General features: G+C 45.6%; 1 protein-coding gene across 2 annotated transcripts in view; it reads right to left on the bottom strand.

The window, feature by feature from the left end:
* SIPA1L2 (signal induced proliferation associated 1 like 2) overlaps positions 1–23,796 on the bottom strand; it is a 107,967-nt gene that overhangs the window by 31,649 nt on the left and 52,522 nt on the right. For both annotated transcript variants that reach the window (XM_068548846.1, XM_068548847.1), the window contains exons 8-13: positions 23,132–23,406; positions 9,056–9,292; positions 7,234–7,317; positions 5,679–5,779; positions 5,210–5,313; positions 3,173–3,558 (exon numbers count right to left, since the gene is read on the bottom strand). In XM_068548846.1, coding sequence (XP_068404947.1) covers positions 3,173–3,558; positions 5,210–5,313; positions 5,679–5,779; positions 7,234–7,317; positions 9,056–9,292; positions 23,132–23,406 — 1,187 coding nt within the window. The remainder of the gene's footprint in view (positions 1–3,172; positions 3,559–5,209; positions 5,314–5,678; positions 5,780–7,233; positions 7,318–9,055; positions 9,293–23,131; positions 23,407–23,796) is intronic.

Below are 23,796 nucleotides of genomic sequence, written 5' to 3'. Positions count from 1 at the left end.
ACCATGGCAACCAGGGCTGAGCGCTGAGAAGCAGCTAAAACATGGTGGGATACACGAGTGCGTGGGGTGGAGGGGTGACTAGCCAGGATGCCCGGCGCTGATGCCGGCCCCTAAGAGTCTCTCCTGCTCTCCTGTCGCAACCGAGACCCTGGGCAGTGGGCCTCAGCTCTGAGCTGACCACACACTCAAAGGCCGACGGTACTCATCATCAAAGGGCATGTGTGTCCCAGTCTGGGTCCTGGCATTTCAGGATCTGCAGAGTCTCAGCACCACTGCGGTAGGTGGGTCCCTTGTGCACTAATGAGCAAAGTTCCTTTTACCTCAACACACTGACATTTCAAGTCTTATTTTAAATGTAAGCTATTAATAGATAACACTTAAAAATACTTAAATATTTTAAAATTAAAAAAAAAAACGACTTTAGAATATTTGAAATCTTATTTTCTCTAGCTCTCCCATATGGGTCAGGGGACAGACAGGAGGAAGTGTTCAAAAGAGTTAATTTAATGATGAATTCCACATGAGCAAAAGCCTGCAACTGGAGTTGAAATGTGGCTTTAAAGTCACTGTCAACTAAGAAGGGCAAGAAAAAGGCACCTGGATGGGAAAGGAGCCCCTCACTCAGCACACGGCCCTTCTACAACCGCTGTGCACACGTCCGGTGTAAAGGGGTGGAAAGAAGGAACATCGACCAGAAATGCAATCTAGCAGTTTCCTGTGCTTTCTACGAGTCTGACCCATTACATTAATGAATGCTTACGGTGTTCCAGAAAATTGACTTCGAATCCCTATAAATATCCTGACTCTATTCATAAAAGAAGGTGCTCTGAAAGCGGTTTCCACTGAAATTTTCCTCAATGGTAATACAAAATTCTGTTTGTGATGCCAATTACATCTCTCTAACAAGGTATCAGGAAATCAGCCATTTTACAAAATCTTCTACACTTTGAACAAGACACCAGAAGATTATAAAATCCCAAGATGGTTTTGACAGCCTGGCCGATTAAAAACTGTCTCTGAAAGTAAGATAGGAATAATTCAGGTAACCAAAGCCACTGATAACACTTAACTGTTATTTTAGTTAGTACTAAACCTATTTAAAGTCCAATTATTAAAGAGAACTGGTCAAAAGTAATAGGAATCTCTACTTTGAAAACAGTCTCCATATCCTGCACTCTGTCTGCCCAGGGGAAGAAGACAGAGCCTACGGCGGGCGCTCAGGAGGCCCTGTCTGCATTTGCTCCCCCATTTCCCAGGGACACGATCCTCTGATTTTCTTCTGGGGAAGTGGCTCTCTTCCCCAGTCTCCAGCTGCGTGGTTTGGCAGGACTGACCCACCAGGCCCCCAAAGCACAGTGATTAAAGCCAAGAACACGTGAAGAGACCCTGGTGGCAGGGCAGGGGGGGGATGTCTGCAGAAACTTGAAAAGATCCGCGCTTTCTTGCTGTGACAGGGGAGCACGAGCACGGGAGGCCTGCAGGTGACACAGCAGGTGACACAGCCATTCTCACTGCTGAGATGTCAGGGCAGTCCTGCCGAGCCCACGGACCGGGGGGACCTGGTCTCAGGTGACATCACGTGAGCTGCTGTGTCAAGCAGAACCTTCATAGTTCTGGCCTGTGGGGTTACATAAGCCAAAATACTACCTTCGCTGTGTGAGCTAATTCGTGTGCAGCTTTCTTTAACCTGTCACATAAATGCCCTTGAATGACACAAATGATGTAAATGTAAAACACAGACGACGACGTTAGCGCCAGGAAAAGGAGAGCAGAAAGGCGGCGGTGAGCACGTGTGTGCAGGCACCCTCGTGTTTTAGATTTGTGTAAAAAAAATTAAGTTACGTTAATTTTCCGGGACTTAGAAGTTGAAAACTTTTTTTCAAACAAGATCAGACATCACATGACATCCCTCATGAAAATAACAGCACCGCTGTTGAGGTCTCGGCCTCGACTGAGAGGAAAGCCGAAGTGATTCACGTCTCTGCTCTGTGGTCACAGCTACTCTCCCTTCTGCCCGTCGGTTCGTCCCTCCCGGCTCAGCAGTGGCCGCGTGAGGACGGGGAGAAGGTCGGGGGCAGCGGGCTCGGCCTGGGTGAAGGGGGCCGAGGAGCACAGAGGCTGGCGCTGGGAACCCCACGGCCAGCCTCAAGCACCATCGCTGGAGAAGTTCTCCCGCCACGGCCTCAGGTACCTGGAAGGATGGTTCCCATCAGTGTTCACCTGACTGCCCTCCAGCAGCTAGAAGAGTTCTGGGGAAAAGTCAGACAGTAACTCAGAGCTGAAGGTAGGGAAGGCCTTGGAGACAGGAAGGAAAAGGAGAGCGGCCGTCAGTGTGCAGTAAATTCTACGCACGGCCAAACCTGAACGAAGGCGTTTCTTTGCCTGGTCTTTGAAGGGAGGAATCACCAGTTATGAGTTTTAAAGTCACTGTACAGACATATGTCAAATAGGAGTTTAAAACTACTCATAACTGGGGAGGGTGGGAGGGAGGGAGATGCGGGAGGGAGGAGATATGGGAACATGGTATATGTGTAGCTGATTCACTTTGTTATAAAGCAGAAACTAACACACCACCACTGTGAAGCAATTATACTTCAATAAAGATGTTTAAAAAAAAAAAAACTACTCATAACTATATACTGCACATCTGTAGTCAGAATACAATTCCTTTAAACTTAGCTAGTCTTTTTTTAAAAAATCGGACTGTCAATGTGAACATACTTCCACTGGTACACACTCGTGAGAGGGGGCCCGCGGACCAGGGGAGAGCAGGGCACGGGCCTTCAGAGGGACGACGAGAGGCCACCCCCCGCCCCCCGTCACTGTCTACTATCACCTGAGCGCTGGCAGGCTTGCCATCTCCTGACAATCAGGGACAACGGACTGAACTGGGAGAGAGAGATGAGTGGTCTGCTGAGGGCCATGAGCATCTCTGTTTAGTTTTCTCTCAACTTTCAAGAGAAAGGAAGACAGAATCACAAACGTATGCATGTGCACATTTCAAAGGAGACTCCGGAAGCAAGCGCTTCCTCTGAAGTCAGGCCGCGTGGCACACGGGTGACAATGACCTCAGGCGTCTGCTGGTCCTCCTTCGGGCCCCTCGCCCACCCCAGCGCAGGCGACGGCGCCCAGGGTGCCCGGGGCGGGCGCCGCTGGCGGCGCGGGGACTTACCTGGAGTGGGAGGAGATCTCGCTGAGGTCGCCCAGGCTGCCGTCGGCGGCGTGGCCGGCGGAGATGCTGGGCGCGTAGCCGTGGACCGTGTACATCTTGGCCTGCTCGTCGTCGGGCCCCGGGATGTCCGAGTCAGCCCACTGGTCCGCCTGCCCGTGGACCAGGGACCTGCTGCCCGCCAGGTGCACAGGGCCGAGGACCGCGGCGGGCACGCACGGGGCCGTGTCGATGCCACTGTCCGTGGAGGCGCCCTTGACGTACGTCAGCCCCGGCAACTCGGGGTCCATCAGGTCCCCGGACCCAAAGTGCTTGTCGTCGCTGTTGCCAGAGGTGTCGCTGGAGAGCGTGTTGCTGCTGGAATGGCTGGGGCAGCTTTTCTCTCCGATCTTGAGAAGAAAGAGAAACGGGAAGGCTTCCAACAAATCCCGCGCTTTGCTTCTTCACGAAGAGGTCATTCCCCCCCAGACTCAGGAAGCCACAAACCAGACGATTTCACCCAAACCCCTTCTGCTCGCTTGTCAGCGTGAGGCAAGGAAAGAACTTCCTTTTAAAAAACACCCTGGTTTCATGCAAAAGTCCCCCTGAGTCATAATTCCTCCCATCATTCATCTTAACCTAAATGGGTATCTTTTCAAGTCTTTGTTCAATTACTTGTGCATGAAACGTGAAAGTATTGCCAGGGTGTCACTAAACAGAAAGTAATCAACGAAGGTTACAGAAGCTGAGAAAGCACGTGGGGAATCAATAAAAGGAGGAGAGCAGCCTTCCCTCCAGAAGTTGCTCCTACGATGAATGACAGGGCCAGCCCTGCGTTTGGGGCTGAAGACCCAGGTGTGAATCACAGCGATGGGGCTTTGGACAGCCACTCGATCCCTCCCTGGGCTTATTACGCTAAGTCCAGCGATCGCTGCGTGGACCCAAGCAGCTCACGTGCAGAAGCACAGGGTAAGCGCGAGCCAGACGCCCCAGAGCCCAGGTCAGGGCAGCCCCGGGGGGCTGACGAGATGGGGGGCTCTCGGGAGTGCTCTGAGGTCCCTGGAAGATGAAGCCAAGAGAACAGGGTAAATGTCCCCGTCTGAGGATGTCCTGGTACAGACATGGCCCCTCTCCTCAGGCTGGGAAAACTAACGAGGCCCAAATCGTCAGCAAAAGGCTGTGGAGTCGTGAGACCCAGCCGAGCCCCGATCTCTTTTCTAGTGGTTTGGCCCTTCCCTCCTTCCTATCGCATCCGTAAGCAACTCCCCTTGCCCTTTGCTATCACACGTGGATCTTCTGTGCGGGTGGCACTGATTGGCTCCATGAGGCTGGCTCGAGACGAGGTGGGGATACAGCTGAGAGACGGAAGCCACATGTTCGCAGGTAACACTCGGCTGGCTCTACAGCTGGCCAGTGACGCGCGGAGGAGGAGGAAAGGAACAGCTCAGGTCAAGGCCTGATCAAACGCCCACAGATTCCGAAAAACCAGCTACTTTGTAAGGTTGGCTTCATTTGGCAACAACTACAGTTCCTGTTTTCACATTTAACTGGAAGTTTTATTTCATTGAGCTACAGTCACCGACATGGCCCACTTTTTCATTTTTGCGGAAAGTAAACAAAACCACGCGGGCACTGTGGGAACACCGGCTGCCTGGGGCTGGTATGACTGTGTACCATCTGCAGCTGTCCACTGAACCCCAGGCAGAGTGTTGCCCACCACACACCCCGCTTCACAGGTTCCGCTTCTGTGCTGTGCCCACAAGTGGGTAAGAGTTAACAGATTAAAAACACCAAGGATCAAAGGCTGAGGCTACAATCTTGGCTCTGCCAATAATTTACAGTATGACCTTTCTTTGTGGTTCTTTATAAATCAAGGAGGAAAAAAAAAAAAACAAAAAACCCTTAACTTTTCATTTAGTTTTTTTTTTTTTTCCCTCCACCCAAGAGCCTTGTGAGGTAAATGACACCACTGAGAATCCCTGGCAGCAGTGGTAATAAATCGCGTGTGCTGAGATGATCAGAAGGGCTGACGCAGCGTTAGTTCATGAGGAAAGGACTCACGTGAGAAAGCTTATTGGGGGAATCCTTGCAGCCTCCATTGTTCTGCAGGCCTCTTTCTTTATAGGAGCTCAGGACTTTGGAAGGCGGGCCGTGCCATTTGGCTTCTGTCACAAAGAGAGAGAAGACTTAACATTTCATGTCTAGTGTTAACGAAGGAGCGAAGAAACGCAGGAGCCGAACAAAGGGTTCAGTGACCGCGAAGAGGACTGCGGTTCCAGGACCTTCTGCCGGTCCTGCCGATGGAGACACCCCTGGAACAGGCAGAACTGCCCACAACGCTCACGGTCCATTCCCCAGGCGCCACAGTCACCACCCGCCGTGACCACGTCCCGGACGACGTCGCGAGGTCCAGCGGCCAACTCGCACAGGGCAGGATGCAGCTGACCAGACGTGCACGGGTGAACGAATGAGTGATGGGGGAGGGAGGGGGCAGGAGGGAGGGGCGCCTCGGGGCAGGGGTCCTTGTTACCGGGGTGTCTGCTTCCTTCCATGGCGTCCTCCCGCTCCCTGGCCCCTTCACATTCCAAAGGGCCGGAGCCTTGGTGCTCAAGCAGCAGGGGAGACTGGCACCTGGAAAGAACACAGAGCTGAGCCCGCCTCGCCCCCCCATCATCCCCCCACTGTCCCGTGTGTGTGCTGGCTCCCCGAGGGGCAATCCCAGGGACCCCTAAACAGAGGCTGGCATTTCCATCTGGCAGATGGAAATGCAGTGTCTGCCAGCCCAGCCCTGCCTGAGAGACTTCGAGCATCCGGAACTGGGGGCTCTCGTTTCACCACTGGGTCCATAGAGGCACTTGCATGACACTGTTTACAGATAAAGGAGGTGGCCGACGCCAGGGGACGGAAGGACTGTCTGGGGTCAGACGGCTCATCCCTGATGGGCTGAGGATGGGCTCACTGCTTTTGCTGTCACTGTTTCTCTTGTGCTCTGATACTTTTTTATATCAAAGTTTTTAAGGAAAAAGAAAATCAGGTTGACTGGCGCTAGACTACATCCAGGTAGACTTTGTTTTATGAAAACCCCCAAGTAGGACAATTCACTCTTCCAAAAGAAACTGCATTAAACTTATTCACGTTACAAAGGGGCACTTACTTACAGAATCCCAGTTACAGACCCCGGTTTGCAGAAAAAGCCAGACGTGGTCTTTCCATTGACAGAAAAGACTCCCCTCTACTTTAAAAATGCAACTCAACGGAGAAACATTTCCTGAAGTACCACTTTTAAGAACCCCCTCTAGGATCTAAGGTAGGGAATGCATGGAACTCGGACTGCAAAGCTCTACTTCTCAGCCCAAACCAGAAGGAAGGAGCGTGCCGGGGAGAGACGTATCCCTGGGCAGGTGCGAGAACAGTAATAGAAGGTTCTCTGGTGCGGTGAAAGCCTCCCCGGCTGACCTGGCGATTCTCTTGTCTAATCAGTGCAGCCAGCAACTTTGAGCAGCAGAGACAACACTGGGTCCCAGCAGCACACAGAAACACTGCTGCCGTGAGCCAGGCCGGCATCTCCACGGGAAAGCACACCCGCCCCTGCTGTTTCCCCTGTATCAGTGACTGTATCAGTCAATTCTGTGCCCTGTTCACAGGCGCCCTCAGGGTCCTAGATGCTGCTCACACACTACAAGGGACCTGTTAAATCTGCCTTCTCTGATTCTGGGCTGGGTTTGGGAGAGAAAACACTTTCAAGAGAGGCTGTGAATTTATTCCTCGTCAGCAGTTCAAGTGAAGGGAAACTCCCAAGGGCCATCGCCCACAGGGTCTCCAAATGCTTAATTTTCACATGTTCAGAAAGACTCTCCCTTATTTAAAAAAAAAAAAAAAAATCAGACAAGCTCAGAATACAGACAAATGAGTGCCACCTCCATAGAAATGATCAGCTATCCAGCCTGGATACACTTGTCCTGTCAAAGGCCTGTCCTCATTTCTCTGTCCCCCAGTGGCCTCGTGCACAGTAAGCGCTTCTGAATGCGCCCCGCAAACAAGTCCCCCCCCCCAGGGGCCCGCAGAAAGGTGAAAATGAGCGGTACCCGTCGTATCCAACTTGCGGTCTCCAGGGTCCGCTCCCGCCGGGTCCGGGATCACTGGAGGAGGACTGGTTGCTGGGTGAACTTCTGAAAGGTTGACTAGAATCAGTAATCGGGCCCTGAGGGGTCTGTGGGCTGCCAACATCCTGACTTGGCTTGTTTTGTTTTACAAATGAATTCATTTTTCAGTGATGAAGAGAAGGAGAAACAGGCATCGCAATCGTGGACAAATAAACTAAGAACTGGTGATGCTGTGAGATTTCAGGTGGTTTACGGTTGGTAATTTATTATAAGAAAGAGATGTGGCAGAAACAAGGCTTCGCCATCTAAAGATTTAAAGCACAGCTAATGACGCCAGTGAAACACGCGGAACCCCCAAGAACACAGAATTATGAAAACATCACTACTACTTGGTCTGTGAAACTTAATGCAAGGCACGTTGTGGTTCTATATTTAAAATCCATACAGAGAGAAAACCCTATATTTGGCAAAGCCATTTATTTCCACACATCGATTGAATGCCATCCTATTTATTTCAGACACACAAAAATGAATGATACTCGTGAGAATTTACTTGATGAAGATGTGCTCGCCAACTTTCCCTGTTGCTATTAGAACCCTTCCTTATAACTTACTAAATTCTATGTTAATAAGGGACGTTCTGCAGACCCCTTCCCTTACCAGATGTCACCCTTTCCACCTGGGCTATGTACTATGTGCATTTCTCTGAATATGGGAAGTTTATCAACTCAGCAGACCTTTGAGAAGGGAGAGCGAGAGCCCAGATGACTTAGTGTCAAGTTAAAGTAACACCGTTCCTGCACTCATTCGTAGAATGGAGGAAGCAGAGGAAGACCACATGATTTCATCTTAGCAATTATTATTAATACCTATATAGGCTTCCTATGTGCCAGGAATGGTTCTAAGCAGTTTACCTCTCTTGATTGACTCAATCGTCCTAATGCCCTGTGGAGGTCTCTATTATCGCTAAATTGATGTTTCAGACGAGGAAACTGGAGACTGGGAGAGGCCGAGTAACAGGCCAAGGTGATGACCGTCAAGCAAACAGCCTGGCCCAGCGTCTGCTTACAGCAAACGCTCTATTAGACGAGAGCCTGACAAGACATTTGGAGGAAACTCATGGTGTCTCCATGGCCCGTAAGTTATGCGAAAGTTAAAACAAAAGGAGCAGGAATCAACAACCACAACAAAACAAATTTACTACGTTGTTCACTTAAAACTACCTTTGCGAATTACGTAACCCCCGAAGTTCTCACCAGCTTCTAATGCTGTTGGATTTAACTTTTAAACGAGTGCATTCTCTCAGGGAAAAACTTAATTTAAAACTCAACTCCCTTTGCTTCAAATGGGAGAGAAAAACAAAGAGATGCTAATGATCCTAGGACCTCTGAAAATGCTACGCCCACGAGAGTGATGGGATTTCATCACTGATTTTGCAGCTTTGTTTTCTTTATACTCACACCCTTCATATTTATCTAGAGGCTCCTGCAAAATGGTTTCTCGGATATCTTTCCCGAGATGGTTTGGAGAGCGAGTTGATAGGAGGATCGCGGTGGAGAGGGATGGCCGTGGCCCTGGGGGGCAGCGTCCGTGGGGAGGACCTAAATGCCATCAGCATCATCGCTGGGCCAGGACCCCAAGCACCCCAGCATCTGGGGCCCGTCTGGCCACCCTTCCTGCCCACTTGGTCAGAACAAGCTAACTCAGAAATGATTAAGCCACAAAAAAGTCCCCCTGAGCCTCTGAAGTTCTAGTTGCAAGAGCTTCCCAAGGGCTGCCCTTGAGGAAACGGTACCAGCCTTACCTGGTGCCGTCGGGCAGCTTCCGGTCAAAGGAGGTGCTGCGTGGGAGCAGCGGCTGGCACTGCAGCCTGTCAGGCGTGCCGGGCACCGGGGAGGCCCTGGGCAGGGGCTGCAGGGCGGGCGTGGGCACTCGGTGCCACGTGGTGTTCCTCCGGAAGGGGGTCTTGTACTCACAGGGGGTGCCCTCGCTGTCGAGCTTGTACTCCACCATGGGGATCCGGCAGAGCTCCGAACACCCTCTGTGGAGCCAAGAAGAGATGGTCGGGGGGTGCCAGCGCTGAGCCCTCAGCACCGTCACTTGCAACCGCGCACGTGCTTCTGGGGGCGCACAGACAGCGACGAGAGCCATCACCCTCAGGAGAAGCCCTGGCGACGGTGACCTTGTCTGTTCATCCCCCAGCACGGATCAGGAGGAGCCAGTCTCACGCCTGTGGCTCTGATTAACCGACAGATACACCTGTCAGGTGTTTCATTCATAGGCTCTGTCTCTCCAGGTAGTCTGCAAACTTTGTGGACAGACTGCCATATACCTTTAACCACTTTGCATACATTGAATCATCTGCATTGAACATGGGTGATAAATAAACTTTCATCGATTAAAAACGCCTCATATATAATCTGAACGGATATTTGAAAGTACAGTTATATCATCGGGAATCAGAGTCACATGTTATACCAAGTCTGAGAAAAGTGAAAAACAAACTTAGCAAAAGCTGTCACAGTCAAGGGAAAAGCCTGAGTGTCCATCCTGTCAAAGTCACGTGTGGTCTTAGTTACACGGTCACTCCCACGGGTCCTCACAAGGTCATCTCCTGTGGGCTCAAATGATCAGTCAGGGATGTAAGACCCTTTAGCCTGAAAAATGTGATCTCAGACATCCCTCCAGTTACACCGTGCACATAGTACTACTGACTTGACCAAAGTGACCTGCAAAGCCAATTGGTGCTGTTTGGCCAGGACACAGGGAGACTCGGTAAGTCTCAAATTTGAGTGTCAAGGTAAATTATCCCAAGTTACCACATGAGTGAAGCCATGCCTCTCCCTAGACGTTCCGGAGTCAGCAGAAAAACTTTCTCATATTCACTCTAAGAAATCGATTAGGGCAATAAGGTATCACTCTTTAAACAGGAGACTTCCATCCTCAAGATGGTGGAGTAAAACTTTTCAGAATCATTACAAAAGAACAAAGAGAACAAAAAACAAAAACAAAGTGGACCATCAACAAAACTTGGAGACACCAAAACACAGTATATAAAGATGGAAGGCAATATCGAGACTGGAAAATCTATAGAGAAGGACAGTAGATAAGCTGTCCCCTAGGATTGGGGATGGGAATAGAGAGTGTCTCTAAATCAGAGCATGGTTTCTTTTTCAGATGATTAGGATTTTCTAAAATTAGAATGGGGTGATGGTTGCACGACTCTGAAAATATTCTAAAAATGGGTAAATGCTATGGTGTGTTAATTAGATTTTAATAAATATGATGAATTAAAAAAAAAAAAAAAGATGGAAGGCAAATGGGAGAACGTCAATGGTGGAGCAGAGAAAGGCAAACCCAAGCGTGTGCAGAGGGAAAGACAAAGAGAAGCACGACCATCCCCTTGCACACTTGAACAGGTGCAGGAACAGAGGTGCCACAGAAAGCGGAAGGGGAAGGGAAGGAGTGAGCAGAGAAAAGTGTGACCCTGGGGTCCAGGCAGCACTGGGCCCCGTCTGGCAATACCCACCCCCACCTCTAGAGGGCAGGAGCAACCGTCTTGGGAACCCAACCTGAAAGGAGGGACTCAAGGTCACGAGGTACCCAGAAGAGCACAGCTGATAACAAAAGGTGAAGTAAAAGCTTCACTGAAAACGAGACCCCAAGTTGCTCCTCCTTCCTCCAAACCCAGCTTCAGGGTCACACCTCAAAGAACAGGGATCTTTCTCCAGAGTAAAGACAAGCAGGTGTATGCCACCTGATCACCCTGCCATGAGGCTCACCACCCTCAGAGAAAGAGAAGAAACTTTTGAAATTTAAAAAGAGGATGGCTAAAATTCAAAATAAAAAATCCGGTTAAGACAGGTGGAAGGTAAACTGAGGAACTCTCCCAAAACGTTACAGGAGAGCAAATGCAAGAAAATTCAAGTTCAATCCCAGAAGTCTAACATCCACCTAACAGAGAAAGAGAAGAGAGAGAAAATAGTGGGAAGAAATGATTAAGAAATAATACAAGAAAATTTCCAGAAATAGAAGATAGGTAAAACCAGATTTGACGGTCTCTAGTAGAATGAATGAAAAAAAGGTCCATATCAAGACGTATTATTGTGGAATTCAGAGTCCTGGGTTAAAGCAGAGACCCTAAGTGTCTGGTGCAGGGCCCACACAAAGGCCTGGGTCACTGAATGGTCCATTCTTCTCAACAGCAATGCTGGGTGAAAAGTTCTCACCTGTCAAATCAACAGTACTTGGAGCTTGGGATGGAGAGAAGGGATAGAAACCAAAAACAATGCTCTGCTTTTTGGCTTGGGAAACCAAATGGATGGTGGTGCCACCCTTTGAGAATAGAAGAAATGAACTGAATAAAAGCATCCTAAGGAGATACGTATGCTTGTTACACAGAATGGGGCAGGGATTATCTCTTTACCAGTAAACTTGACTTCCTATCTTTTATTTTAACTCTCCTTCCCCCAAAGCAAAATTCACCTCTCTTTATCTAAGCAAGTTTAAATTACTCTTGATTTACTGAATGTGCTAAGTTACTGGTCAAATTTAATAAGTCGAGATTTACATTGGATTGCATTTTTTTAAATAAAATGCCAAGACGCTACAATTTTTTGCTCACGGACTTACATTGTTTCCAAGTGTTTTTCTATTTAACTAGATACCACATCCCCTGGGACTACTGACTCGTGCATATGGCCAATGACGTAATCAGAAATCATAAAGGTGGGATATTAGTATACATCAAAACGTCAAGAAAACCGACTCTTGTAATCCCCCGGAACCGATGTTGTAAGCAAGTCACTGGATGTTCAGGTGAACCTCAGGCTTCGGTGTCTCAAAGGCTGAAGCTGTCTGAATCGTCCAAGTCAAGGAATCTCTAACAGAGACCAACCAAAGTGACAGGTCCCGGAGTTCTGTTTTGAATGAAAGGCACGTGAACCTTGAATCCTAGGGACTAAAGGGCATCTTGCATTTCCAGTGTTTGTTTGGGTTCCCAGTTGATTGGGTTTGGTTTAAAAAGAAAGAATGAGGGGCTTCCCTGGTGGCGCAGTGGTGTAGAATCCGCCTGCCAATGCAGGGGACACGGGTTCGAGCCCTGGTCCGGGAAGATCCCACATGCTGCGGAGCAACTGGGCCCGTGCAGCACACCTACTGAGCCTGCGCTCTAGAGCCTGCAAGCCACAACTACTGAAGCCCGCGTGCCTAGAGTCCGTGCTCTGCAATAAGAGAAGCCACCGCAATGAGAAGCCCACACACCACAACGAGAAGTAGGCCCCGTGTAGCAACGAAGACCCAACGCGGCCAAAAATAAAAATAACTAAAACAAATAAATTTATTAAAAAATTAAAAAATGAAAAAAATTAAAAGAAAGAATGAGAAAAGAGAAGACAGATGGCTGGGTAGTACGGTGTCTTTAATTCATGTTCATAGATTGTAGTCTTCAGTAAGATGCTGTAATTTAGCTTCAATCTCAGATGAAAAAAATGTTATATAAATGCATAATCATGACTAATATTTGAGAGACCGCTGACAAAAACGTGTGCCATGCATTAGGTTGAAGAGAGAATCAGGGTTGAATATTTCATTTCCAACCTCTTGCAAAAGGTCATATGTACATGATCTTTTAGTACTAAACATGGGCATTCTTTTGCCCTAATAAAAATCAGTTTAAAGAATGACTTTATTTTAAAATCAAAATTAATTCTGTTATTACACTTTTACAGTTAACTACTCTTACAAAAGAGATTTTTGCTTTGTTCACTTCTATGACCAAGACATCCAATAAACACCACTAATTGTAACATATCATCAAACCTAGTCAAACTCAGCTCTGCTCCAGAAGTATAAGGAAGTCCTTGAAGGAGACATATGGAAATTCAACCAGTTTTTAGGGAAATGGGAAGAGGTGTAGAATAAGAATTACAAATCAGTCTGCAGAGGCGCTCACGCTGCAGCAGGGGCCAGGAACTGCACCTGCCCGTGAGCACACTTCTCTCTCCCCCCTTGGGGGGCCGGAGCACAGGACGCCAGGCAAGATCTCAGCTCATCTGAGTATCCAACCTGGCACTTCTGTGAAGGGCACACGGCACACATTTCTGGGAAGTAAAGGCCAATTCAAACGCAAACTGACCAGGTGCAAAGAAGACCCAGCACAAGAAGTCATTTCCGAACAAGTGAGCTGCTAATCTTGTGTGCAACTGAACCATTTTTTGAAGAAAAGACTTAGATCTTTTGCTTTCCCGCATTCGTGTAGAAATCCAGACCTCACTGATAAATGTGCTTCATCTCCTTTCCACATACCAAATCGAGTCAATGGATGTGAAAGGCATTTCTAGCTTCTGGCACCGTTTTTACGGTGTTCTTGCCAAAAGGAGGCACTCAAAGACTTAGCTAAGGCTGGGGGATCACTAACGTGTGGCTAGTGACACGACTTCCTCTTTGCTCAATAACAAACATCATCTACTTATGCTGCAGATTACCATGCTAGGTAGAGATCAATACAAACTCAGCTTCGGGGATCAAAATAAACGTAATTTTTAACATTGCTTGTCTAGCCAGTAACTTTTCTGAAGCTAATAATCTCTCTCAGTCGTCTATCCTGGAAGGGAAAACATTCTGGAGACCAAGAACATCATAAAAAACGTGCCGGTTAAAAATGTGACACTACAAAACTGTAAGAATAACAAGTGGTTCCGTGAGTTGCAGCCCTCAGAGGATCTTACGTTTGACTGCTTTAATCTGACAAACAATCCCATTGTCCTTCTAAACCTGGCACTGTGGACTCCGCAGGATGGCTTATTCCTGTACGAGAGACACTCAGTGACTTCCTCACATCCACACGCATCTGTGTTCTCCTCTGCTTCCGGAAGCTCCCGAGACCAGGGTTTCCCACCTGTAGATTTCTAGTCTGTGGCTGCTCCCACATCCCGGCTTCTGGGCACGGCCAGCGCAAAGGTGGTGTCCTCTCTATTCACAGCTAACAGGCACCCACGCTCACTGCCCAGCACTGTAGCTACAGACGCACAACTTCAGAGACACCAGCAAGGTCCCCAAGATGGCATCATTCCTTTCAAATGACACCTCCAGTTTCCCAGAAGCACCCTTCATTCAGCATCAATAAATGGGCTCTTGAAGCAGAATCACTGCTGGCCAGGTTGCGGACTCAGCTCTTTAAAGGAGCCATTCAACCTCAGCAGCCTGACCATCAGGACCATCACTGTCTGAGCCCAGCCAAGCTGCAGAGTGTTCTCTATTCACTCCCAGCAGGAACTCTCTACAGCAATCAAACCGTTCTCCACTGAAGAGAGAAGTCTATGCCCTGGGCTCAAAACCCAGACCTGCCAATGTGTAGCTCAGAAATGGGACAATCTCTTTGGACCCACGTTTCTCCTCCTGCAAGCGGAACAGTGACAGCAGAGGGTGTGTCGAGATTAAATTATACGAAGTATGCAAGCTTCCCAAAGCAACAGCTTCAGAGAAAGAAGTTAGTTTCAAACGGATACTATTAAGTTTTGCTTCTATAGAGACAGTCGATATAAAACAGCAAAAGGCCCATACACTTCCCTGAAAGTTCTTTCTAAATACATATTTATAGAATTCTAGAATTGTCAAGTTTAACTTAATGTAACAATCGGAAGTGCAGAAAAGTTTAGAGCTGTAAAATTCCCTTCATGTACATTCATCTGTAGAACAATGCATCATTATCCTATTACTTTCTTCTTTCATCTTATATCCAAGTAGGACCCGTGACTTTCAAAAACGAAGAAAGGGGAAATGTCCTAGGGATCATAAATAGGGATAAATACTTTTGAAGAGTAACAACAACAATAACAACAACAAAAAAAACCCAAACCTAGAGAACTGAGAAAGTTTAAAGGAACGAGACGTATTCTTTTTGTTCAAAAAAGTTGAATAAATTAGCAGGACGTCGAGTGGGTAAACCATGGGCCCACAGCACAGCTTAATCATGTAATTACAACTTGCATTTACTCTGAAATTGCCTGTTGGTTTCACTTTGTTTGGTGGCATCACAGCGAACCTTCACCTGAACCCACTAATCTAGTGACGTCTTCCAACATATTGCGATGTTATCCATTACTTCTAACCCACACTTCCCTTGTATGACACTTTACAGGTTTCCACCTACACTACACCATTTCAATTTCACAAAAATGTCTGAGGCAGTACACAGGATCTGTCCAATTTTCAGAAGGCTCAGAGACTTTGGAAAGGTGAGACAGCTTTCACCCTGGAACCGGGAAGCTGACTCCTAGCTCGGTACTCTTTCCAAAACGCATGCCCGTCTCCTTAGGAAACTACCAAAGAACAGTTAATGAGGCCCACATCCTGTCCGTTTCCACTAGGACCTGAAGGAGTCTTTGGAAACAAAGGCAGATAGATCCCCTCAAAGGAACTACCTGCTTCTTTTATATTATGCACTTTGTCAAAGAGCCCTCATAGCCCTAGGGATTGAAGTAATCACCGATATTTTAATCATTTTAATGTCTGTTATGCTAATAGCCTGCTAACAGCTAAAAGACTCTTTCCGAATTATCCAACAAGGTGACAGGGATAATTGGGGCTCATTCACTCGAATCACAAACTCTTTCTGCTGCATAAAAAAATTAAACGCTTCCAATAGGGAGATAACTTACTGTAAAGGTAAGGGCAGTGTCATACCTGAAATAGGCACTAAATGAAATATTAATTCACGTTTCTACCAATTTCCTTAATTTAAGATAAAAAAAGACACCTAGACTACAGACAGTAAAAGAGACATCTAGACCAGAAACCCACTTGACCAAGCCCTTTGAATAAAGGTCTTTGAATTGAAAAGGTGCATGTCTATTACACGGGAAGTGAGGCTGGCTGCTACTGAATAATTCATCAGCTTCCAGGCCTTTCCTTCTCACCAGACACGGGGTGGGATGTGTCTTCACACTCTGCACCCCAGTACCTAACACAGCGTTCGACTTAAAACAGGGCCAAACAGTTCTTTGTGAAGCCAACCACTACCCTTTTTTTTTTTTTTCCTTAGAGAAAGTTTGTTGAGGAAAAACATTCTATTACATTATATACTTCACAGTTCAACAGAGGACTCAACAGCTATGTGTCGCCTGATTTCTGATGAATATATTTCCACGAGGGCGCATATTCACTGGCTGTCCATCACCACTGCGCAGTGTCACTAGTCAAGCATGAGACAGTTACTTGCCTAATGGACAGAAAGCTCGTGCTTTACTGTCCCCCTTCGCATCCTGGTCACTGTGTCAATGTCACAACATCTCAAACTGCCAAAAAAGCAGAGGCACTAAGGTGTAGATGACTGACGGGAGAGGATGGGAGTGTTTTCAGCACTGAGATACTTATTCTCCAGATATAAGCTCTTGCTCTAGTTTGAGAAAGCCATTTTTAAGTAGCAAAAATATAAACGGGAAGTCCTGTACTTTAGAATGCCACACAGACAAAAAGGAGCCCACGGATGTAAAGATTATGCCTGTCCTTTCCATTTTTAACAGCCCTGGTGCCCAGCAGCTTCTGGCACAAACTACTGCAGAGTGAAGGAATGAATGAAAGAAGTGAATGCATAGTAAACGTAAGGCAACCTACCTTACGTTCGTTCTGTAACTCCATGTTTATATTCTAGGAGGGATAACATAATTCAAACATTATATTGGAGGATGGGCAGAGGACTCAGAATTGTGACCGTGCTTCAGGTTACTTTGGGAACCTCAAGTTCCGTATTTTTTTCACAGTTCACATTAAAATTCATAACTTGAGGGCCCATGAGACAATACCAGATGGAACTGATTTTTCTTATCTATACACATAAATTGGAACCCTAATCTAAAACCTCAGTTTAATCCAGATTACAACACACTATCTATCTATCTATCTATCTATCTATCTATCTATCTATCTATCTATCTATCTATCTATCATCTATCAACTGCTAATCTGACAAAATTGAGTTTTCCTTCCCATTTCTATTTCCACGTCCCCCTCTGTGTACTTTCGGGAGTTGGAACGGTCACGGCAACCGGCAGCCAAACAGAAGACAAGAACATACAGCTTCAATTTTATAGAATGATCAGAGAACAACAATTTAAAGCCATGACAACATGAGATAATTTCCACTGTTTTGCATTATATAGAAAAATATGCCTTGGATAGTATGTCAACAAAGTATGAAAAATCACACAAAACAGATGCACCACAGCATGGAATTTCATTTCCATTTTTATTGGACATATTTACTAAATCACTCACATTGTATAAGAACTCATGCATAACTCTGATGAGTTGCTATTTCCTTTATATCAGCCTTTTAAGTCGATGTGCTTTCCTTAAAATGACATTGATAAAATGTCAGTCACCTTTGAAGGCTAGGGGCTGGGGCCATGCCCTGCCTTGCAAAACCAAGGAATGCTTAACTAAGAGTCTTGAAAACTGTTCTTCATCTTTGCCATGGAGACTGTCTGCTTGGGAAATGTCCTTGCTCCCTTTCAAACCTCATTTCCATTTGAAGAGTGCTATTCCCTAACTGCTTCTGGCCACTCATTCCCAATCTCTACGCAGCCTCTCCCGGATCCATTCCCAGCACGAGATCAGTTAATAAGCATTCCCAAAGGGAACCTTCCCTGCTTGGTGTTCTCTGGGACTCCACAAGGAAAATAAAATATGGCTCTGCTTTCCTTTCAAGCCAAGAGACAGCTGAGCTATCATCACTCTGAGGCTTGAGAATGGGACGTGAAAACGCGGGGTGCCTTTTGATTCCACATAAATACTTCCCCAGCTAAAGACTTCATTTAATCCAGCAGCTTCTGAGTCATAAGCAAACACCTTCTGACCTGCGGACAACTAGGAGTGAGTCTATTAAATGACAGGCCTCTCCCACTGCTGACAGGAGCAGACGGGCTCCGAGGAGAATTACCTCTCCCTGATATCCTGCAGGACAAAAAAAAGCTGATAATGGAAAAAATGAATTGAAGCATTTTTCGCTCTTTTATTCACAATGTTTACGAAGACTGAAATATCTTGTAATTCATTAACTTGGCCATTTTGCTAGTCCTTATGGCTATTATATTAAAGACAACTTAAAAGGAAAAATTACATACACACGTCCATTAAATGAATGTTTTCTTCTGGCTGCCTGCCTGACAAGGCTTAAGAGCCAATTTGTGAAAGATGGGGTCATTTTCCACGCCACAAATCAAACATGTAGTTTTACCTGGAGGAATCTCTTTGTATATTTTGCTGTAGGAGTAATGGTACTAAGTGATATTTCGTTTAAGAGGTTTGGACTTTATCAACAAGGACCCACTGTATAGCACAGGGAACTCTACTCAATAGTCTATAACAACCTACATGGGAAAAGAATATGAAAAAGAATGGATATACATATATGTATAACTGAATCACTTTGCTGTACACCTGAAACTAATACAACATTGTAAATCAACTACACTCCAGTATAAAATAAAAATTTTAAAAAAAGTTTGTATTTTAATTTTCAAAATGAGCAAAGTGCTGCTCATTTCTTCTTTTACACCCTCCTCTACAATTTCTTTAAAAAAATCTAATAATGCAGAAGGCTAAACTTGCTTAGAGTGGGGAGGAAACGTAAAACGGCGTTTCACACAAAAGACCCTGAAAAGCCAAAACAATCTTGAGAAAGAAAGACGGAGATGAAAGAATCAGGCTCCCGGACTTCAGACTATACTACAAAGCTACAGTAATCAAGACAGCATGGTACTGGCACAAAAACAGAAATATAGATCAATGGAACAGGATAGAAAGCCTAGAGATAAACCCGCACATATGGTTACCTTATCTTTGATAAAGGAGGCAAGAGTATACAATGGAGAAAAGACAGCCTCTTCAATAAGTGGTGCTGGGAAAACTGGACAGCTACATGTAAAAGAATGAAATTACAACACTTCCTAACACCATACACAAAAATAAACTCAAAATGGATTGAAGACCTAAATGTAAGGCCAGACGCTATAAAACTCTTGGAGGAAAACATAGGCAGAACACTCTATGACATACATCACAGCAAGATCCTTTTTGACCCACCTCCCAGAGAAATGGAAATAAAAACAAAGATAAACAAATGGGACCTAATGAAACTTAGAAGCTTTTGCACAGCAAAGGAAACCATAAACAAGACGAAAAGACAACCCTCAGAGTGGGAGAAAATATTTGCAAACGAAGCAACGGACAAAGGATTAATCTCCAAAATATACAAGCAGCTCATGCAGCTCAATATCAAAAAAACAAACGACCCAATCCAAAAATGGGCAGAAGACCTAAATAGACATTTCTCCAAAGAAGATATACAGATTGCCAACAAACACATGAAAAGATGCTCAACATCACTAATCATTAGAGAAATGCAAGTCAAAACTACAATGAGGTATCACCTCACACCAGTCAGAATGGCCATCATCAAAAAACCTACAAACAATAAATGCTGGAGAGGGTGTGGAGAAAAGGGAACCCTCTTGCACTGTTGGTGGGAATGTAAATTGATACAGCCACTATGGAGAACAGTATGGAGGTTCCTTAAAAAACTATAAATAGAACTACCATATGAACCAGCAATCCCACCACTGGGCATATACCCTGAGAAAACCATCATTCAAAAAGAGACATGTACCACAATGTTCATTGCAGCACTATGTACAATAGCCAGGTCATGGAAGGAACCTAAGTGTCCACCAACAGAGGAATGGATAAAGAAAATGGGGCACATATACACAAGGAATATTACTCAGCCATAAAAAGAAACGAAATTGAGTTATTTGTAGTGAGGTGGATGGACCTAGAGTCTGTCATACAGAGTGAAGTAAGTCAGAAAGAGAAAAACAAATACCGTATGCTAACATATATATATGGAATCTAAAAAAAAAAAAAAGGTTCTGATGAACCTAGGGGCAGGACAGGAATAAAGACACAGATGTAAAGAATGGACTTGAGGACACGGGGAGGGGGAAGGGTAAGCTGGGACGAAGTGAGAGAGTGGCACGGACATATATACACTACCAAATGTAAGACAGATAGCTAGTGGGAAGCAGCTGCATGACACGCAGAGATCAGCTCGGTGCTTTGTGACCACCTAGAGGGGTGGGATAGGGAGAGTGGGAGGGAGACGCAAGAGGGAGGGGGTATGGGGATATACGTATGCATATAGCTGATTCACTTTGTTATACAGCAGAAACTAACACAACACTGTAAAGCAATTATACTCCAATAAAGATGTTGAAAATAACGAAACAAAACAAAACAAAATGACATTTCACACTCAACATCACAGTCTAAAGCAAACGGCTGTCACTGCACAGATAACTTCCTGTGTGTGATGCGAGGCTGCCGGACAGCAGCGAGCGCTTTTATCCGGGTGCTCAGAGAGTCGCAGGCAGAACCAGGATCCAAAACTAACAAAAATGTGGGTTTGCAAATTTACAAATTCAAATTCTCAGAAAATTGGAAGGCTGAATTGAAAGCATTTCAAATGATACATGCTAGGCTTAAAAGCTTCCTGGCTTCTGGAAATGTGGGTGACAGGCAGGCCAATTCTGGAGTGTTTACTACCAGGCGATCAGCTAGTTCTAATCCTGGCTAAGGTTAAAAATATAGAAGACGGTTATTCCAGATTGAACGGGAGAAAAATCTGCATCTTCAGGGAATGACATTAAGGATACTCTGAGGAGACAAAGGCAAAATCTCTAAATATCTTGAATAGCTTCAATAAGAGAATTTGCATTTAAAACAAAGAAAGAATTAATTATGTGCAGACCAAAGCAGATAACATGCCCTTGGATAAAAAAAAATAACAGGCGGGACTTTTAAATGGTAGTTTTTGTTTGATTATTTGCTTTAGCTGAAAAACAATTCCGTATTTCTTAGGAGATTCTATTTTTCTAAATCATATGTTTTAAATATCAAATATAATGATAACTTTAACATTTTTATTAAGCAGATCTCTTGAAAGCTTCAAAGAAATGTCTTATTGAGCAACAGGAGACCAAAACTAAAAATAGGAGAGAAATGTTGTTTTTTAATTTTGGGAGAACATGGTAACAGTTTTGTCTAATTCTACAGAAGTAAGCAGCCTCTAAGACAGATGAAAAGACTTGATTCTCACCACAAAATTTACAAACCTATATCTCTAGCCAATGAAGAAAGAAATTTATCTTATGGAAAAATTTCTAATAACTGGTTTAAAATTTATTTTAAAAGACTAACACAAAATTATTTTAGTTTCAAAAGTTTAAAGGATTTGTTTTCTGTTATTTCCAAGACTCATTTTTAAGAAAGTAATTTTTGTCTCTGATTTTCTTGTACGCATACCACCATGAGTGATTCATGGGGTTCTTGGGGAGCAAATGGGTTTAATGGGACAGAATCCTCCAAGGCAACAAGAAACACCTTGGGTATTTCCTGTGACATGCGGCTACTACTCTCAAGAAGAATTTCAGCTCGTTAACTTTTATTCTGTAAACTTACTGGGCAGACAGAGGAAACAAGACCATAGAAAGTCAAGCAGGAGGCAAATGGTAAGATAACCAACAGAGACACACTTTTGCAAAATTTTGCACATTAACCAGAGAGGAAGGTGGTATACCATTGGTTTGTTTTCTAAAAAAGACCATGGTTTAGAGCTCCTCTATCCAATATGGCAGCCACGAGCCAGATGTGGCTAACTGAATCTTAATTCGTTCGTCAAAATGAAAACTCCTTTTCCTCAGTCACACTAGCCACGTTTCAAATGTGTGCTACCCATGTGGCTGGTGGCCACTATTTGGATGGTACAGATATGGAACATGTCATCAGAGAAAGTGCGACTGGACGGTGCTGGTTTGGAGGATGGACAAAGGAGATGGACAGGGTAGAAAGAGTGACCTCAGTTACTACAGAAGATCAGAAAGTGGGCACAGTCACCTGGCTATCTTTGAGTAAGGATTTCTTTTACAGCATGAAAAAATTCAAATGACTATCCTAAAGTTTTAGTTTATTTTTCTTTTAACTACAATGACTAAGGTGTTGATCATGCCAGAAGGTGCTAAGTGCCTTACACCTTATCACCTTATTTAATCTTTATCACACAGTACGAGGTAGGCAATGTTATAATGCCATCTTACGGATACTAAGGGAAGCTTAGAGAGAGCATGTGACCCACCCAAGATCACACAGCTAACGCCTGGATTCCAAGCATGCTTCATGCCTCCAAAGCCAGGGCTCTTGGCCAGCCGGTAGGGAACTGCATTTGAGACAGAGGCAGAGAAAATGCGCTCCAGATACCACTATAGACACTGCTGCACAACAGGGGCCAAGGCCAGGTGGGTGGCTTGTTCTTAGTGAGAGTTCTTTCTCCCCTTGGCCTAATGCTTCCTTGATATTGAGCATGGGAACTTTCTATTGACAATGGAATGGTATCACTTTCTAATCCCATTCTTGTCCCTACCCCCCCACCCATCCACTCTGAGCTTTCCAAGTCCAGCCACTTCTTTTCCTAGGTTTCCCATGACAGCTTAGGAGAAAGCCCTGGACCAGTTCAACCAGAATGGAGTGGTCACCGAACAGTGTATCGATGTCCCGATATTCCTCCACACATTGATCTCTTAAATCAATGAGATCTCTTAAATATCCTGTTGACCAATGACTTCAACGTCCCAACAAAATGCTTAGAAAATGACAGTTTATCATTTATTATATACTAATGACCTTTTTAAAGCTCTTTGAAGTTGCCCGAATGGTTGATGTCCAGACAACTTAGGTGGAAGGTGCACGTGACCACACTTTCTGAGGACCTTACAGGATAGCACCTGCCACAGAGGCCAAGGAGGAGCGAGCGTGGATGAGAGCCTACCTCCGAGGCGAGCCATCGTCATGGGGCTGGATGATGACCACCTTCACAGTCACCGAGGTCCGGAGAAGGTCGATCATCTGCTCGTGCGTCAGCGTGGCCACGGCCACCTTGCAGATCTCCACCAGGCGGCTCCCCTGGCGAAGGCCGGCCTTCCACGCAAAACCGAAAGGTTCCACGTCTGCGACGATTCCTTCGAAGTTCACGTGGAAGCCCAGCTGGCCCAGCCCGTTCCTCCTCAGGGTCATTTCCACAGTCTCGCAGCCCCTGGTCACGATCTAAGGGGGAAGGGGACCGTGAGGGCTGGCGCTGCGGGGGGCACACATCCCAGTGACAAGATGACAAGACAAGGACACGGTTCAATCCAGACTTTACCGTAATTACCCCTGGCATCAGGCACAATGAAAATAACAAAAGTAAAAACGAAGGTTTCATTCTTCAAAGGCAAACCAGATACAGGCGTCCTGCTTTTTCCTAGAAGCCACTGACACAGAGCCTGTGAGCTTAAGACGGGCTCTGATAACTACCCCCTCTCCTTTCTACGTCACCTGACTTGGCTCTTAAGCATATAAATTCCATTGTTCCAGATGGACTGAAGCAACTGAAAACATGTGAAGCCTTTCACCTATCAAGCAATAAAACTTATTAGACAATTTTTTTTTTTTTTG

The sequence above is a fragment of the Eschrichtius robustus genome, chromosome 7 (assembly GCF_028021215.1).
Source record: "Eschrichtius robustus isolate mEscRob2 chromosome 7, mEscRob2.pri, whole genome shotgun sequence".
NCBI classification, from domain to species: Eukaryota; Metazoa; Chordata; class Mammalia; order Artiodactyla; family Eschrichtiidae; genus Eschrichtius; species Eschrichtius robustus.
This window is presented reverse-complemented; position numbering and strand designations above follow the sequence as displayed.